We start from the raw sequence: 17,672 nt of genomic DNA, 5'->3' as shown, positions 1-17,672 counted from the left end.
TCTCCTCTCTTGCGGGCATCAGCTACTCCTAAAGTTACGTTAATTGTAGCCGGGAGACACAGACAGAGGTTGGGAGCTGTCCCGGACAGTTGGCTTGTGTTCTCCCAGTATTGTTTTCAGGAGGCTGCTGGGAGGACAGGAAGGTTAAGAAAAACCTCCTTGCACAGCTGGGCATATGCATGAGATGGGCATACTGGGGATGAACCAGGAGCATCCCTGCTTGCGTGGAGCATCCCTTTTCCAACCTTATTTGCCCCCTGTCCTGCTCTCCGTGGTCCCTGCTCAGTGTGCTGTTTGCAGATGTGGTGTCCCAGCCTGGACTGTCTTCCCCAGCGATGCCCTTGGACTAGCCCCCGCTGGACCAGGCGTGAGTGTCTCGGGATGCTCAGAGGCCGTGATGTCCTCTCCGGTTCGGGATTCAGCCTCTTTGGTAGACAGGCCTGATCCTGCATCCCTTACTCACGTGAGCAGTCGTCTCTATTTCAATGGGACTACTCGGTGAGTAAGGATCGCAGGATTGGGACCACTACCTGTAGCTTTAAAGTGGACCTTCTGTAGGATCCTGTCCCCAACATTTTTCTGTTTATGTGTGTTAATGTGCATCAGGAGCTTCCAAAACTGCTGATGTTCTTGTCATTTGGATGGAGAACCTGAGAGCTGGAGAAGCAGTGCCCTTCCATTTCTGAGGATAAATCACCGTTATTTTCCACCCTCTCCCTCCAAAGGGCTCCCAGCCCAGCCAGTTTCCATGATATGGAGCAATGTGTACCTGTTTGTCTCCCAAGCGTTCCTGTTCCCAGCTTCCCAGGGCTGGCAGGGCTCTGCTCTGCCTCTCTCTGGTTTTCCCAGCGGTGGCTTTGAGATGAGAGGCAGGGAATCTATTTAAGCCTGATTTGTGCTGCAGAGCTGGAGGATGAAGCAGAGGGAAATGTGAGCAGTGGCAGTGCTGAGAGACTGCTGCAGACCTTCCTGCACCGCCTGGTTTCTCCTCCTGTCTGAACAGGCTAAATTTGGAAAGCTCTGTCCTTTGCTAAGGTTTTGAATGTGCTCGCAATTAGAGGTGCCAGTGCCTGCGACCCTGCGTGAGGCGGAAGCAACGAGGGTTGCGGATTTGATCTGCAAATTGATTTCTGTCTGGCCCTGGACAGGGGAAGCCACCGTGGGAGCTCCCTGTACAGACACGGAGCGCAGCCCTGTCCCCCGTGGGACCCGCGCTTCTGCGGGCCGGCTTCTCCCTCACGTGGAACGCCTCAGTACCGCACCGGGAAGGCCTGGCTGGAAGTGGCTCCTCCTGGGCTTCTGCGGAGAGGAGAGCAACCGAGCGTTTCGTGGAAGAGTTCCAGCCAGCTCCACATCTGTCCATTTTGCAGATTATCCTAAATGATGAGCAGAGGAGCTGAGTGTGACAAGAGCTGTGAACTTGCTCCAGATGGAGTCACGAGTTTAAATAAGTGGGAGGCAGTTCGTGGTCGTTCGTCCTTTTTCAGAGCTGGAAGTGGAGGCATCACGAGTCACACGGTGCCTCTTGGGAAGGGTGAGGTACTTCAAGTGGAAGCAGGGAGCACACATACCTTTAAAATGGAATTTGATAGATTTCTGGAGGGATTACGTGACAAAGCAGCAGTGATCCTTGAGCGGAAATTAAAGCTTGACCTGCGGGATAGGTGAAAGAAAAGACTGGAGATCTGGCTGCTGTGTTGATTGTTCTTGTGGCACTGTATGTACAGGAGATAAATCCAGTGCTTTGGGATTTCTGCAGTGCGGGTCTGATTCTTGCTTTTCCCTGGGCATCAAAGGATGAAGCCCGGCTAAAGTGTCAGGGCTCTGATGCTCCCGGTAACCATAGAGCCTTGCTTGCAAGTTCAAGGTTAAATTAATCATCAGAGTTTAGATCAGCAAGGCATTTTCTCTTGGGCCAGGTCAGCAGGACCATCAGGGTGAGTGTGCAGCACTGCTGGTGATAGAGCAGCAGAGTCCAAACCTTGTGACACCCATGAGATTCACAGTGCCGACGTTCCGCGCAGTGGGAGAGGAGGCAGCAGGAAGAGAAGGTGGGAACCGAGCCGTGGAGGTTCCCAGCTGTTTGCCTACAGGGAAGGCACCTGCAGCCTCTCAGTCTCCATTGCCTTGGTCAGAGCTGGGAACGGGTTTACTGCCTGCTGCTGCTCCCATTCAACTTGACAGCTCCTCTGGAAGTGCCCTTCCCGTCCTGGTAAAAAGTAGCCAGGAACCGAATTTCCCTCCTGTGGGGAATTCTGAAAATAGCTTTGTCTGCTTCAGAGAAAAAACATAAATGCTGTCATGACATGACTGCGCTGACATTGCTGAGGCACGGGTATGCAGAGCTTCACCAGTCCTCTGCAGAGGCCAGGCTGGCCGGGTGCGTCCCTGAGGGGACCCTGTTGCCTGGCTCTGTGCTGCTCAAGAGTGTCCGTCTGGACCACGCTGAAGATTCTCCTTCCATGGCATCCTGCTTGTTCACCAAGGATGGAGCCTGGGCACTGCAGTCCTTAGGCCATAGCATCTCTGCCAGAAACCAGCTCCCCTGTGGGTGGGGGACCTCTCCTCTGAGCTGGCGGGGGCCTTGTCTCCCTGCACCATGCCGCTTCCCCTTGCTCCCCTTCCCCTGGGTGCTCTGGTTGATGGGGGGGAGAGCTCTCCACACCCGGACCTCTGGATCCAGCTCCCATTTGTAAGATCGTTGCTGCTCAGAGCTGCGCCTCTTGGCTAAGCCCAGGCAAAAGGCCGAGCGTGGAGGCTGCCAAGGAAAAAGCCCCGCTTTGATGGGAGCTGGGGGCTGCCGGGAGGAAAGCGTGCGGGGCTCTGGTTGTTGTGGCTGGAGCCTGGCCAGGATGGTGTAAATTTAGCTGAGGACAGAATTTCCTCTCCCTGCCCCCATCCTCATCTCTGATCTGTGCTGGTGTCTCCTCCTCCAGAGAAGGTCCCATACTCATCCTCCGGTTGTTTCTGCTCCTTGCTTGTCACGTTCGCAGCCGCCTCTACCCACCGCACTGAGCTCCACGTGGCTGATCTCTGACCGTTGCCAGGTCCTGGGTGTTTTTCTTAAATGGGCGTATCGCTTCCAGCTCCGATGACTGTGCGATAGCGCAGCCCTGCGTCTGCCTTCAATTAGGGCTGTCGGCGAAGCGTGGCTCCTTCTTCCCTGGGCTGCTGCTGTGGGGCACAGCCTGGGGGCTCACCCCCACCTGCCCCCGCACGGCCGATGGGCCACTCCTGGGGAGAGTCTCTACGCTCCAGCCAGCTGCCCCGTGAGGAATTTCGCCTTCTGTGAGTTTACATCTAAATACATGAAATCACGTGTTTTCTCTCCTCTTCTCAGAGCCCATCTTTAGCATTGCAGGCTAGAAATCCCCCTTAACAAAGGGAAAAGTAGGACATTGCTCTGTCGCTGCCAGTGCACAGCCACAGCTCTTCCCAGACGTGCTGCGTCCCCTGCCCAGAGCAGCCCTCGAGGCTGCGCTCGCCCCGAGCCGGCTTTTACAAGCGAAAGGAGAGGGACGTTGCAGAAGGATGCGTGCGCGGTTTGGCTCTGCCCTGGCTCCGTCAGTAAGCAAGTGCTCAACACAGCAGCAACGCGGAGGCGCAGGGCTGTGCCAGACAGCGCTCGTTGATTCTTTTTTGAATCACAGTTTGACAAAAAAGGGCTGGTCCTTGAGGTGGGGTCGGCTTGGTGCACCCCAAGCCTGCCTTTCCCTTGATGAGAGATCGGCGGGTTGGGGCCGAGCAGAGCTCTGCTCTGACAGTCAAGAGACCTGGATTCTGCTGCCAGCTTCAGCCCTGAGGTGCTGCTGCTGCCGCCTGGCCGGAGGGGAGGTTAGAGGCGCCTGTGGCCCACAAGCCAGTGGAAGAAAACGCTTTGGTTTTGCTCTAGATCTCGAAAGGGCAAAGACGTGCATTTCCCTGCCGAGCTCTGCTGCACACTGTGTGTGAGATGTCCTGTGTGCTATTTTTCCTCTTTTAAGGGTGTCGTACGTCGGATTTCTTGTTGGAGGAGCAGGCCAGGGTTTACGCTGGGCATTTCCAGGGGCTGCGGGGAGAGGGAGGGGGGCAATCAGGAAGGACAGGGGCACAGTAAGGTTGGCTTGGCTCTCCTTGGGAAGTTTGTACACGGAGCAACCTGAGCCAATGGCCCTGCGTGTGTCGTGGCACATCTGAGGGACACAAACGTGTCCCCACCTTGGCCCGGCATTTCTGGTTTGGTGACTCTAGGTAGGAGAGCAGCCAAGATCAGCATCTGTAGGAGAGGCAGAGGAGGCTGAGTATGGGACCAATGGAGCCTCATTCAGCATCTTGAAAGCCATAGCACTGGCCACACAGTCTTAAGATGCTCTCTGTAGCCAAGACCTACCCTTCTGGGTTTCTTTTCCTAATCTGCTGCCTGCGTTCCCAGGCATGGCCTCCTGCCTGGAGTTCCTCCCTGGCTGCGAGTCCTGAGAGCAAGTGTGATGTGTGAGAGCTCAAGGCGCTCAGGAGACAATAGCTCCTTGTTCCTCCCTGCACTGTCAGCACGGCTCCTGGGGCCATGAACAACACTGTGGTTTTGTTGCGACCAAACCATTGTTGACTTCAGCTGTGATCCCAGCTCAGAAGAATGCTCTGATTTGGTGCAGTGGGCTCGTGGGGACACAGCATGCCTCCATGTGCCCATGGAAGATGCTTGTGGTTGGTGGCCATGTGGCCTGTGGTCCCCAGACAAGGGTTTATCCAGCCATGAGAATTCATGGGGGTTGGAGAGGGTTTGCTTGCAGCTATTGTGGTTTATGGTATGGAAGGACTGGTGAAACTTCTGTGTTATCTCAAGTAAGTTTGGATGCATCTTTGGTCTGCCCAGTGCAGACAGTGTAGTACTTGATTGCTCCTCAGTCATGCACAACCTGCAGACCCTGGTGGTGGAGTCCTCCAGTCAGGAAAGCAGGGATTAGGTATTGTGAATCTGGGAGAAAAAAACAGTGTCGTGAGCATGCCTTGACCTGCTGCTGGGCTGGGAGGACATTGCAGGATCATCATCTCCCTGAGGAACGGAGCAACGCTGCAAAGCAGGGGCAGAGCTGCCGAACAGGGACATGTTCTGAGAGGTGGCAGTTCTTGTCACACCTGGATCTCAGTCCAGGCCTTCCGCTTGGCGGTTACATGCAGAAACGATTGGGAACAAAACCCAACAGGTGTATTTTAAGGATGCTGCTGGCAGAGCAGAGTGGTTTGGAAAAGGGCTTCATGCATGCAATATGACAGCTGCTGTATGGCAGGAGTTTTCCTGCTCTGGGAGTGTTTCCCAGTTCTCTCCCATTTTTCTCAGCATTTAGGACCATGTGCCTGCAACTTCTGAGGTCGCCTTCCCTCAGCTTGCAGGATGGCAGCATAGGTAAAACGCTGTTCTTTTTCCTTCTTCTTTCCTTTTCTTTCAGCAGCACGTGGTGCGTTTCTGAGGCCTTTCCATTCTCACAGACTTCAGGCCACTGGAGACCTTGCAGTAACGTGGTACCTTATAGCAGGACCCGGTGTCAGCCACGCTTGGGGTGCGCGGCGAAGGCCCTGGGTCGTGGCCTGAGGTGAGCAGGGCAGCCCCCACTGATGAGGTGCTCTCTGGAGCCGCTGCCAGAGACCTGCGGTTCCCAGAGCAGCGGCGGGAGCTCTGGCTGGGGGCGAGGCGGGAGCATGGCAGCAACCTGCCTCCTTCCCCGTTGGCGAGCAGAAAGCTGCTCAGGAACCCGTGTGGCAAGTGGCAGGTTCCTCCAGCACCACCAGTGTTGCCATCTCGTGTGACTTGATTATACGGGCTGTGATATTAACCCCCCAGTTTCTGGAATCATGTGATTATATGAGATTATCAGCTTTTGTCTGTTTCAGATAAGTTCCTGTTCAGCTTCTATGGCTGCGTAGAAAAGCTGGAAGGCAGGTCTTATACATAGGTTCAGAATCCAAACTTGAGGTTTGAATGATTTTTCTGTGCATGCTAGGCCGTTGCTGGGATGGGTACTTGTGCTTAACAAATATACAGATACTTCTTTATTTTGAAATGTCTTCAAAGCTTAAATGGTTGTTGTAAGGTCCAGAACACATCAGCTGCTATTCCAGTTAGGTTCAGAGATGAGGCTGCAATGCAGACAGGACTAGACAACAGATGGACCCGCACCACGTGGAGGCAAATCCACATCAACCAGGACCAGGATCTGGGGGTTAAGTTTGGACCCAGCTTTTTGAGGGCTTTCTGGACCTTTAGACCTTCACACACGCAACCAGAAGCAGCACATTTTCACCAAGAGCAGGTTTTCTTGTGGCAAACCTTTGTCTCGGCTGCCTCAGTCAGGATATCTAAGAAATCCTCCAGCTGAATAAGCCCGTCTGACAAAAGGAGTCAGACTCATGGCTGGAACAGCCTCCGGTACGTGCACAACCGCTCCGCAGGACACTGGCAGAGCGAGAGACATTGCCTCTGGCCTGCGGCCGCGGTGGCTTTTGTCCTGTCCTTGCTGGCAGGCTCCTCCCGAGCACAGGCGGAGGCAGGAAATCCCGGGCAGCTGCCGCGGGAGCCCGCTCGCCTCTTCTTCCCTCGCCTCTCCTCCTCGCCTTGCTGGGCCGCCGCGCCGAGGCGAGCTGAGCCAGCCCTGCGTGTGTGTGCATGCGTGGGCGGGGGGGCTGCTGCATGGATTTAGCGAAGGCTGGGAGGGAACACATGGGTTGGGTTTTTTTTTCTTGGCCCGCAGCGGCTGTCCGTCCTGCCGGCCGCGGTTATGGATTCGATCATTATTCAGGAGCGGTTAGTGGAGCGGCTGCTTTCTCCCCGGACGCAGGCACAGCGAAGCCACCCGGCCAAGCTGAAGGTATGGGGATGTATTTATAGCACTGCGCGAGCCGGGGAGCAGCAGGGGCAGGAGGGGGGAGGATGGTGCCCGAGCAGACGTGCGCAGCACAAGATGAGACCTCTGAGGGGCAGAGGAGCGGAAAGACGCTGGTAAGGGAGAGATGGTGGGGACAGAAAGGAGGGGAGCAGCCCCCGTGGGAGCAGGGCCGAGGGGCGCAATGGACAGCTGGGAGATGCGCGACATGTTTTTGTGTGGTTATCTGATGCAGTGATTCCCTCTCTGAACGGCGTGTGTGTGCTCGGGGCGTTGCGTGTGTGCCCAAACGCAGTCTGGTTTGTGTTACCATGTTAACGCTGTCCTTTGCTAGCCCGTTTTCTTTCTGCTGCAGCGAATGCTGGTGGGCGAGTGGTTTTGCTGATACTCCCATGCTCAGCCCGAGGCAACAGATGTACATGGGAGATGCCCCAGGGGCTGTTGGCCTTATGAATTTATGCAGCTTTCTGGCAATGAAAGGAAGCGAAGGGTCTGCTTCTCCTCTGGGGCTGGGCTGTGCTGTTCCGTGCAGACGTGGATGTGGCGGCCGTGCCTGGCCAGATGGGAACGGCTGGAGGAAGGGCTGCCTGGGAGGGAGCTGGATGGCTTGCGCTGGGGGCTGTAATGCAGAGAGGGCCCCCCCGAAAACGTGGAGGCAGGGGCACCAGGATCATCCCCCATCATTTCTGGGGTTTGCTGCAGACCTGGGGTAGGGGCTATCCTTCAAATTTTCCGTGGTCCCTTGGTGTTTAATTTTAGCCCTTTTGAATATACCCAGCAAGGTGCCCTTTATCCCCAGGCTGAATGGTGAAGTCACATGAGATCTGGATTGGTTTAAACAGCACGTCCAGCAGGTTGGTGAGGAGGGAATCAGCAGTGGCAGGAGCGATGGAGGCCATGCTGCATACCCTCCCTTGGAGGTACAGACAGCCCTGCAGACACCCTGGTACCAGGGATGGCTTCTTCTCTTATGCAACAGATCCCGAATGTCTCTGCCCCCGACAGGAACAGGACTTGAACCCACCAGTGCTTTGTTCCTTGGCCTGAACTCCCAGGGAGAGCACTGCCTGCCAGGGAGCCTTGGCCACCTCGGCCGGGTGGTGGAGGACGCGAGGACACGGTGTGTTGCTGTGATGTCCGGTGAACTGGGGAGTGTGTGTACAGATGTGTTTTGCTTGGCTTGGGGAGCTTTGGTTTGTAACAGGACCCCAGAGGTCGGCCACATCTCTTGGTGGCCTCCGCTGCGGTGTGTAGGGCACGCTCCCAGGCGCGGGACGCCAATGGGAACAAAGGCAGCATGTGGAGGAGGCGGGGAGGGGGGCTCCTCGTGCCGGAGCACCGCTGGCTTGGCTGGCCGGGGGCCTTTGCTGACAGCTGGGGCTGGCGAGGGAAGCGCCGTGCAGCGACCGGCTGTCCCAGCTTGCGTCAGCTTGATGGGAGCTGGCTCGTGAGGGTCGGGAGCATGCGGAGGGGGCTGTGATGCCTCCAGGAACTCCCTCAGTCCATCTCAGTCTCTCATCTAATTAATGGATTTCAGCTTTTCACAACCCAGCAAGCCACCTGCCTCCTTCAGTAGCCCTCCCAGCCCTCTACACCCACTTCGGCGCTTTCCATCCTGTGGATGGTTGCTCTGCAGATAGCGTCCGTGTTGGGTCCTAACAAAGACAGTGAGTGGCTGCCTCCCACTGCGAGGGAAGCTCTTCTCTTGGCCTTGTGCTCAGCACTGACCTTCCTTTATGCAAGGGAAATGACCACATGAATCATGAGTAAAGGGCAGCGTCCTGCGCCAGCTGGGATTTGCTCATTTCAAGCGTCCTGATTCCACCGAGCTGTGGGGAGGTAACCAGAGGTGCAGTAAATCTGCGCTTTCTTGGTTGGGCTGAACAGAAACGAGAGATCAGGTTCAGCCAGTTACACTTGGCTGAAGTTAGTGGAGTTGCACCAGAGCTCAGCTCCCCAGCGTCTCCGTTGTCAGCCCTTAGTCATCTAGGTTAAAAAACAAGAAAATGAGAAGCACACCCCAAGCCTCAGCTATGGTTTTATTAGTGCGTTACTAGGGCTGTTTCACATGTCAAGGCACTGGAGAGAGCAGGTGATCGTTGTCTTTCCAAAGATCTTGCCATCATCACATTTCTCAGCCTGCCTTGCACACCTCGTGTTTACCCTTACCGAGCCTTTTGGGTGGCAGTTCGCAGTGTCCCCAGGCAGGAGTGGCTTTGCTGCGTACAGCTCCTCAGAGCTGTCGTCAGTTTTCACCCTGGGGTCTTGCCGCTGCTTGTGGCACTGCTGCTTTGGGATGCCAATGCCTTTTAGCTCAGCCATTAGAGCTGTCAGTGGAGCGCTTCGGGCACTCTCTCCCCACTTCTCTCTAATTTCGTTTGCTCCGTCCCTTCCTGCCTTTCTGGACTGTGGGGTGGTGGAGCAGCGTTGCTTCAGCTACGTTAGCAAGGGGGCGAGGGGAGGGAGACCGGAGACCACAGTCACTCTGTCTGTCAGGTCTAAAGTGACCAAGTCGGACACCCAAACCTAACCTAAATTTCTAGAAGGCAGTGACCATGCTAAAGAACAGAGTCCTTGGGCCACAATGGCCATCAGCCATGTCTGTCCTGTCTGAGTGGGCAGCTCCAGAGCAGCCATAAATTGGGAGGAGGGGACTCCATGTCCTCCCTGCGGTCTGTCGCCACCACGACTTCGCAGTCTGCCCAGCTGAGGACGCCTGAGGATGCTCACACCCGTGGACACGCGGCTGTAGAGGGCTGCTCGGGAGCTGCGTTGCCCACTTGCAGTGTGGAAATAGGTGCAAGTCAGCATTGCCCTAAGCTCAACACACCAGATCGTAATTTGTGTTTCTTTGAGTGTGTGCCCCAGGAATGGAGACAGTTAAACATAGGAACAGAGGTCTTCCCTGCTGTGCCTGGAGAACCAGGGCCAGAGAGCTGCGGGGGGAGGACAGCCGTATGCTTGAGGGCATCCATGGCCGGCTGGGCGCTGGGGCTGGTTTTGGGGAACTCTGGCTCTGTGGATTTGCCTGTGGTGTGAATCCCAGGGGTATGTTTATTTTACGTGATGTTGAAATGCAGAGTCTATGATGGCTCTAGCTCAGGCATTTGTGAACGGCTGCTTCCGCTTGGGTCTAAAAAAGTGGAAAGTATGTGAGAAGGGAGGTGTTTGCCAGGGTCCGTGCCCACTCTCCCTCTGTGACAAGGCCTGGGGAGGGGAATGCACTGCCCTGGGGGTGCGGGCTGCGAAGGCCCAGGGGTGCTCAGGAGGCTGGATGGATGGAACAGCCGGGCTGTGTGGCCCACAGGTACCTGCAGCCGCCCGAGCTGCAAGCACCAGACGGTGTGCTGAGCACCAGACCGTGTGCCGAGCCCAGCCTGAGGGCAGGAGCTGGAGCAGGTCTGTGAATCCTGTGGATGAGCCGTGTTGGCCTTTCAGGACGTACCCTGCATGAGCAGGGTGTGCGCCCTGGGACGCAGCGCAGGCTGCTTGTTTGCTCCTGGCTGCGGGATGCGTGCTGTGCGCTTGTGAGACCCACCATTGGTCATGTCACTCCTTGCGTGCACTTAGTGCTCATGTACAGAGCCTGTGCTGCGCTTGTGGGGTGGCTGCAGCTTGTACGTGGTAAGAGAGCACTTAGTGATGGGGGTCTGCATCAGGGGGTGGTTAGGCAGTAGGTAACGCTCCAGTAATACTATACGTAATACCCTCACTAAAAGCATCTCACCTGTGTTCTCAGTGCATTTGTGTCTTCCCACTTCCTGCACTCCCTGAACTTCTGTCTCTTCAGAAATAACACTAGAGATTATTCAGGATTTCCTCTTACTCAGCCAGGAGTGGCTGTGACACAGCAAGAAATAATCCCCGCTCAGGTCAAGCTCTCCACCATGTACCGCACGCGCGTCTGGAGGGAGAAACGCAGAAATGGCTCTGAAAGACCTGGGGAGAGGTGACATTTGATCACCCTGCTGTGAAGGGAGCCTGGGACTGTGCAGAAGCAGCAAAGAGCTGGGAAAGCTGTATGTCAGTAGCAGCCCCAGATGTGCTCTCTGGTGGGAATGGCGCGATGTGCCTTTTCCCTTGGGCCCTCCGTGCTGGGAGGCTGCCGTGAGCTGCCGTGTCTGCTGGTGAGAGCAGCTGAGCAGGGCTGCAGCTGAGGGGAGGTGGCCCTCCGTGCCCACTGCAGGAAGGGCAGAAGTCCCTGAGCCTAGAGGAGGTGCATGCCCTGCCCTACCCCACTGCCAGGGCAGGGACCGACCTCTCCTCTGCCCCTGCTCTGCCTCAGGGGCTTTTTGAGTCTGACTCCCTGTTGCTGTGTGAGGCTCGAGCAGGAGGGGCGGCACCCCCTGACCTGCTCCCACCCACCTCTGCCCTGCAGGACCACGAGAAGCAGTATGTGGGCTTTGCCACTCTGCCGAACCAGGTCCACCGGAAATCCGTGAAGAAGGGTTTTGACTTCACCCTGATGGTCGCAGGTGAGACTACCCGTGGGTGGAGGTGGCTGGGCCACACGGTGGGTGCCTGGAGGGGACCAGCTCTCCTCGCTTCCCTTAGGTGCTCCCTTAGCGTCTGGATCCTTCCCTCGCTCTGTTCTGGTCCTTGTCTCAGACCTTGCTCTGCTCCCCAGCCTGTGTCGCAGTCGCACTGTTCCCACAGGAGGAACGGGCCCCTCCTGACCACTCGTAGCCCGCTCGAGCAAGCACTGAGTGTAGCTTCTCCTCCAACTGAGTGGCTGGTCTGGGTGGTGAAAGCAGGGCCAGCCAGGGACTGAGGGATGGGAAGGGGAGGGAGGATGGAGGAGCTGGGAGATCACATTTGAACGAGGATTGAGACATCTTGCAGCAAAAGTCTTCCCACTGCTGGAAAAATGTAATGCCCATAAACAGCTTCTGACAGCTCATCTCTCTCACTTCCTCTCGCTCAGCATTCAAAGCCTTGTTCAGAGTTTCATTTGTAAGTCAATTAGTGGGTCATGTTGCTTGCTCTTCCCTCCTCCCCTTTGCGCTCTGTCAATCAGGAGAGTCGGGTCTGGGCAAATCCACGCTGGTGAATAGCCTGTTCCTGACAGACCTCTACAAAGACAGAAAGCTCCTCAATGCAGAGGGTAAGTTGGGGACTAAGGGGGCAAATAGTTCTTGTGCCCACAGGTCTGGAGTGTCCTAAGGACCAGTACTTTGGTTCCTTGCTTCAGCAGCAGCTACAGGCTTGACGGGATCCCAGCCCTGTTGTGTTTTGCTTTGCTCCTTTCCTGGCTGCTGGGGCACTGGTATTTGAGCAGGAAAGGTTTGGCTGTGGGTTCTTCTGTCCTGTGAAGGGAAGACAAGGCTGCAGAGCAGCACTAGCCCTTTGGGCTGAGACGTTGATATTTGTCTTTTGTTCTTGGGTGCTGGAGTGTGGTAGGGATTCCCCTTACCAAATGAGTGGACAAAATGTTCAGAACGGCTGGGCTACAAGCACTTCAGAGGTTTGTGCGTCTTCTCAGAGTTTGCCTGCTGCTGGCCTCCCACAGTACCACTCTCCTGAGGCTCCTTAGAGGATGATCAGGGTTTTTTGAAACCCATGTTACTCCCTGTGCTCGGTGATAAGGAGGGAGCCGGCTTGTCATGGGTGTGAATGGGGATCCCCAGTTATTGCCTGGCTTTAACTCACAAATTCCTGTTCAAAGAGAGAATCAACCAGACAGTGGAGATCGTCAAGCACACGGTGGACATTGAGGAGAAGGGTGTCAAGCTGAAGCTGACCATAGTGGACACACCAGGCTTTGGAGATGCTGTTAACAACACTGAGTGGTGAGCAGGCCACTGCTGCCTTCCTCCTAGTCCCTGGCCACATCTGTTTTCTGTGGGTGCTTCACAGGAAGGGGGTCTGGCAGCGGGAAGGGGGTGATACTGCCTCATGGTCCCTAGGAGACAGTGTCCTGTTAAACACATCATTTTGTTTTGGTTGAATTGCCCTTCCCAGCTGGAAGCCCATCACTGACTACATCGACCAGCAGTTTGAACAGTATTTCCGTGATGAGAGCGGCCTGAACCGGAAGAACATCCAGGACAACCGAGTGCATTGCTGCCTCTACTTCATCTCACCCTTCGGGCACGGGTGAGGGCCCCCGCTGCGGGGCCGGGGTATGACTCAGTCCGGAGGGGAGACCCTTGTGCCCCAGGATTGTCCTATAGCGGCTTGTACATAGGCAGGGAGAGTGAGACCTTCATCAGCCAAAATCTGAGACCGCTTTCCTGAAGATACAGCCCTAGCTGAGGGTTGTCCCAGTGCTGCCCCAGGTTCTTGTGACAGTGCTGTCCTTTTCCCTTCGTGCTCGGTGGGTGGGAGAGGCTGGAGGGGGAGCTGCCCAGTGTCTCCTTGCTAACCACGTCCTTCCTCGTCCCTGCTGCAGGCTGAGGCCTGTGGATGTCGAGTTCATGAAGGCTCTGCATGAGAAGGTCAACATTGTGCCCCTGATTGCCAAAGCTGACTGCCTGATCCCCTCCGAGATCCGGAAGCTAAAAGAGAGGGTGAGATGCTCTTTCTCTACAGAGGTATACCTGATGTGGTGGCAGAGGCAGCCTAAGGAGGGAGGGGAGATAGATAGATATACATAGATATAGATATGTGTGTATATATATAGTGTCTGTATGCGTGTGTGTGTGTGTATATATATACACACACAGAAAGTACCTGCAAATCTAATTGCAGCAGTGCTCTGCTGTGAGAAGGGAAGTGGTGTCTGCAGAGAGGCCAGCTCTAGAAGAAACATCAAATCCTTTCGCCATCCGGAGGCTATAGCAAACACATGGTAGCACAAACAGGGGATAAATCCAACATCTCTGTATTGTTCAGTGTTGTGTCCTTTTGTTTTTGTCTTGCATGGACACAGATCCGGGAAGAGATTGACAAATTTGGCATTAAAGTGTACCAGTTTCCTGAGTGTGACTCTGATGAAGATGAGGAGTTCAAGCAGCAAGACAGAGAGCTGAAGGTAGGGAACCTGCTCAGCCCCTGCTGACGGGGAAGTCAGGCTTGTGGCTATGTCGGTTGCTCCAGAAGGAGGAGAGCTGCCCTGTGTGTGCCAAAGGCCTGCGCTGCTGATACCCAGGGGACAGCCTACGTTGGCTCACGTGGTAGATGGCCTGGAGAAGGTGCTGATGTCCTTGTTGGTGCCATGAAGTCAAGTGTGGCATGAAGACATGGCACTTCTGCTCTCCCACCAGGCAATGTCAGTCTTTCCTCAGTCTGCCCCAGCCTGTATGTTTAAGATGAAGGCTGGGTTGTACAGCATTTGTAAGCACCTGTTTCTGAGTGATGCCACCAGCAAGGAGGGGCAATTTGTGACACATAAATTGCATGGGGGGAGACAACATGATCATACAGGCCTGTCTGGAGGCCCCAGCAGCCCAGGCCTGACCCTCTCCCAAGCTGAGCCAGCCCTGTGTGTGCATGCAGTATGGCCTTGTTTCTCCTGTCAGAGAGGTGCAAGGGGCTTTGACTCCCTTCTGAGCAGAGAGGAGCACAGCCTGTACATCCCTGCCTGGACAAGCTCTTGGCCTACATTGTCCCACTTGCTTGGTGTCCCAGCCTCTCTGCTCTGGCTTCCTTGTGGAGTTTCCCCTCCAAGAAGGGATGCAGGCATCTGCAGAGACACAGCTTCCCTCAGGACAGCTGAGAAGGTCAGGCTGGGAATCAGGCTGCCTGCAGATCTCAGTGCCTTAGGCTTTTCTCTGCAACTGGGTTGTGGTGTCCTGTGCTGTGGCACGTGTGGATGTCCCTGTGCTTTTCCTACCAGCACCTTCCTCCTCCTGTTCTGCTCTGCCCGAGCTTGGCCCTTGGAGGAGAGATCTGTGGGCAGCTCCAGGCTGAGCTGGGCTCAGCGACGCCTCTCATTCCAGGAGAGCGCTCCCTTTGCCGTCATCGGCAGTAACACTGTGGTGGAGGCGAAAGGCCAGCGAGTCCGTGGACGGCTCTACCCCTGGGGCATTGTGGAAGGTAAGCGTGGTGCCTGGGAGCCCGCACTGTGAGCAGGGGACAGGCAGGGACAGGGGAAGGACAGGCAGGCACTTGCAACAGGGATGGCAGGGGAGAGCTCAGCTCTGCACAGCTGTGACTGACCAGGCCATCTTTGGCACATGGCAGGGGATGAGGTAGGGTAGAGACAGAGGCACTGGGACCAGCTCAGGAGGTCTGTTACTGGGGGTGTAGCAATCACCCTGCCTCTGAAGTCATGACAGACTGAAGAAGAGAGGCTCCAGTGTGAATGGTAGAATGCCTGGGCTTTAATGCACTAGGATATGGCTTCTTATTAAGGGGGTGGCTGGGTGTTGCCAGTTTAGTTTCTGGGGAGAAGCCATTGCCCTCAGCCAAACTGAATCATAAACCCTCTAGCACCCCCTCCTCTGCTGCTGCTCCTGTGTGGCTGGAGTTGCCAGGCTGGAGGCTGTGCTGATGCACAATGTGTTTGTCTCTAACTTTCTTTCTTTCTAAAGGGAGAAATTTCATAAAGGCTGTAGGCAGAATAACCCAGGAATGGCTTTTGCTGCTGTTGCTGACTCCCCCATGCTGGTGCATTGCTTTAAGGTCTTGCAGCTTTAGATCCCAAAAGCTTGCGTGTGCACTCATGGGCTGGTGCCGGCTGCTTGGGCTGCCCAGATGCGGGCTGTGCTCTCTCGCTGGCTCCGGAGGGGGCTGTGCCTGTCGGGGTGCTGGCATTTGGCAGTGGGATCAACTTTGTGAAATCCTGGGCCTGGCACAGCCGGCTTCCCCCAGCCCTGCAGAGAGGTAAATGGAGATCACCACAGCAGGTACGCAGCTACTGAGCACAGCACTTCCCTGCAAAGCCCCGCTGCGCTGCCTGGAGCCTGGCTCCTCGTGGTGACAACAGCTCTTTCAGCTCTCCAGACCATTGCCTGCTCATGGCTTTGCCCCTCAGGGGCTCATTTTGCCTACAGGGGCCTTCCGATCAGTCCTAAATTCGGAGGAGACAAGCAGTTTGCCTCCAGCACTGGCTGTGCTCACTGTGGTTATAACAGTGACATCCCATGTACCTGGGAGCAGCATCCTCTTTCAGGGCTCTGCTCTACGTGCTTAATTAATCCTCTTACCCAGAAAAAGGCCTGGGAACACAGTGACCTCAGCAGCCTGGCCTCCGCATCGAGAAGCACAGAGCATCGTCGAGGCCTGTGCCAGCCCCATGGGGAGAGCCCCAGGCAGTGGTGGGAGAAGGGGGGGGAGGACGAGGAAGGGGTCCTGGGGGAGTTTTAGTCCAGCCTGGGTGCCAGGAGGCAAGAAGGGGCTCCCTGGAGAGGGCTGGTGAGGTGTGACATCCGAGCACTCTCCTGTGGTTGCTTCTGCAGTGGAAAACCAGGCACACTGCGACTTTGTGAAGCTGCGGAACATGCTGATCCGGACACACATGCACGACCTGAAGGACGTCACTTGTGATGTCCACTATGAGAACTACCGAGCTCAGTGCATCCAGCAAATGACCAGGTAGGTCCCCACTACTTCAACCGGAGGTGGCAGGGGTGTCTCGCTCTCTGCGGAGCTGGGGTTGCTCTCAGAATGGCTTGTTGGTCAGGAGGCTGTGGGTCTGCTGGGGACATGCTGGGCTGCAGCCTGGGGAATGGCACTGGGAAGTAAAATAGCAAAGCCAAGTGTGTCTCTCACAGCCTGAACCCATGGTGGGGATGCTTCTGAGAATCCATGTTCATGTCTGAGGATTCCCCATGCAGACCTTGGGAGACAGGCCTGGAGATTCTTTTGAAGAGCTGTTCCTAGCACTGGGTGAAATACATCCAGCCTAATGAAACAGGGGATAAACCATGTTTCTGGTGGGTGATAGCTGTGTGCATTGCCAAAGAGGAAGGCATTCTGCAGTCTGCAGTTCTGTCCAAACGACAGCGTGACCCTTGGGATGCTGCTGTTTCTCAGACAACAGAGCCCAGGCAATTAGCAAGACTTAACAAAGCTCCAAAGATTTCTCTGCATTGTCTTCCCTTTGCATTTGATCCTCTGTGGTTTTAGTCACAATGATCAGAAAATAAGAGAGAGAACACTCCTGGGCTTCTCATTTGAAACCTCTTTTTTCCCTTCTCCCTTCCATGACTGAAATATTGACAAATTTTAGGTTGAAGTAGGCCTTGGCTCATCTGCTGTAAGCCATCCCTTCCCTTCCTGCCTGAGCTGGCCGGGTAGCTCTGTGCTGCCACGCCGCAGAGCAGAAATGGCTGTGCTTCACCAAGGACCAGTCCTGCATGTGTGCAAACAGAGAGTTTGGCACATTCTGTTCACACACAGTGTATCTCCGTATTTTTGCATAGCAGATGAACCTGTCTTTTTCAACAGTGAGAATGCGGAGTCCCAAAATAACTGTTAAATGCTAGAGATCTGTGAGAAGTGTCACAGCTGCTATTTAGGTAGGCTATGTATCTATTAAAAGAAGAGCATGATGAAAAAGCAATTGCTCAGCTTAAGAAAAGCTTAAGTTTGGTACCGTTTCTCACGCCATGGCTAGTTCAAGTGAACAAGTCTCAGAAAACCAGAGCGTGGCCATTTCTAGCAATGGGATAAAGGTCCTTGTCTAGAGAGACATTTTGGGAGGAGATCCCAAGCTCCAGGCCTGGAATTGACTCAATAATGAGCCAAGGGTGACTCCAAGTGGTGAACGCCTGCAAGTGGCATCTTGAATTCCCAGTTTCAGCCCAGACGTCCGGCTACTGCCACCCCCCCCTCACCTACAGAGAGCTCCTCCGACTTCTGGAAGAAGGTCACCTCCTTCCTCTGTCCCCTGCCTGCACCCGTGTGCACCCCCAGCCCTCATCGCACTGC

The 17,672-nt window shown here is 55.4% G+C and overlaps 1 protein-coding gene across 3 annotated transcripts in view; it reads left to right on the top strand.

Annotated features, from left to right (window-relative positions):
- SEPTIN5 (septin 5) overlaps positions 1 to 17,672 on the top strand; it is a 45,672-nt gene that overhangs the window by 23,437 nt on the left and 4,563 nt on the right. Inside the window, exons 1-9 of one of the 3 annotated variants that reach the window (XM_009473419.2) lie at positions 6,678 to 6,842; positions 11,236 to 11,332; positions 11,875 to 11,961; positions 12,523 to 12,646; positions 12,819 to 12,953; positions 13,249 to 13,366; positions 13,729 to 13,830; positions 14,738 to 14,834; positions 16,199 to 16,334. In XM_009473419.2, coding sequence (XP_009471694.1) covers positions 6,753 to 6,842; positions 11,236 to 11,332; positions 11,875 to 11,961; positions 12,523 to 12,646; positions 12,819 to 12,953; positions 13,249 to 13,366; positions 13,729 to 13,830; positions 14,738 to 14,834; positions 16,199 to 16,334 — 986 coding nt within the window. In that variant the 5' untranslated portion in view covers positions 6,678 to 6,752. Of the gene's footprint in view, positions 1 to 6,677; positions 6,843 to 6,878; positions 6,974 to 11,235; positions 11,333 to 11,874; positions 11,962 to 12,522; positions 12,647 to 12,818; positions 12,954 to 13,248; positions 13,367 to 13,728; positions 13,831 to 14,737; positions 14,835 to 16,198; positions 16,335 to 17,672 lie in introns of those variants that run through there. The other 2 variants (XM_087754874.1, XM_087754875.1) reach the window with 2 other exon arrangements.

Source organism: Nipponia nippon, unplaced genomic scaffold (genome assembly GCF_047370975.1).
Source record: "Nipponia nippon isolate SJK-2023a ecotype South Korea unplaced genomic scaffold, ASM4737097v1 scaffold_18, whole genome shotgun sequence".
NCBI classification, from domain to species: Eukaryota; Metazoa; Chordata; class Aves; order Pelecaniformes; family Threskiornithidae; genus Nipponia; species Nipponia nippon.
The sequence above is the reverse complement of the archived record's forward strand: the minus strand, read 5'-3'. Positions and strand labels throughout refer to the sequence as shown.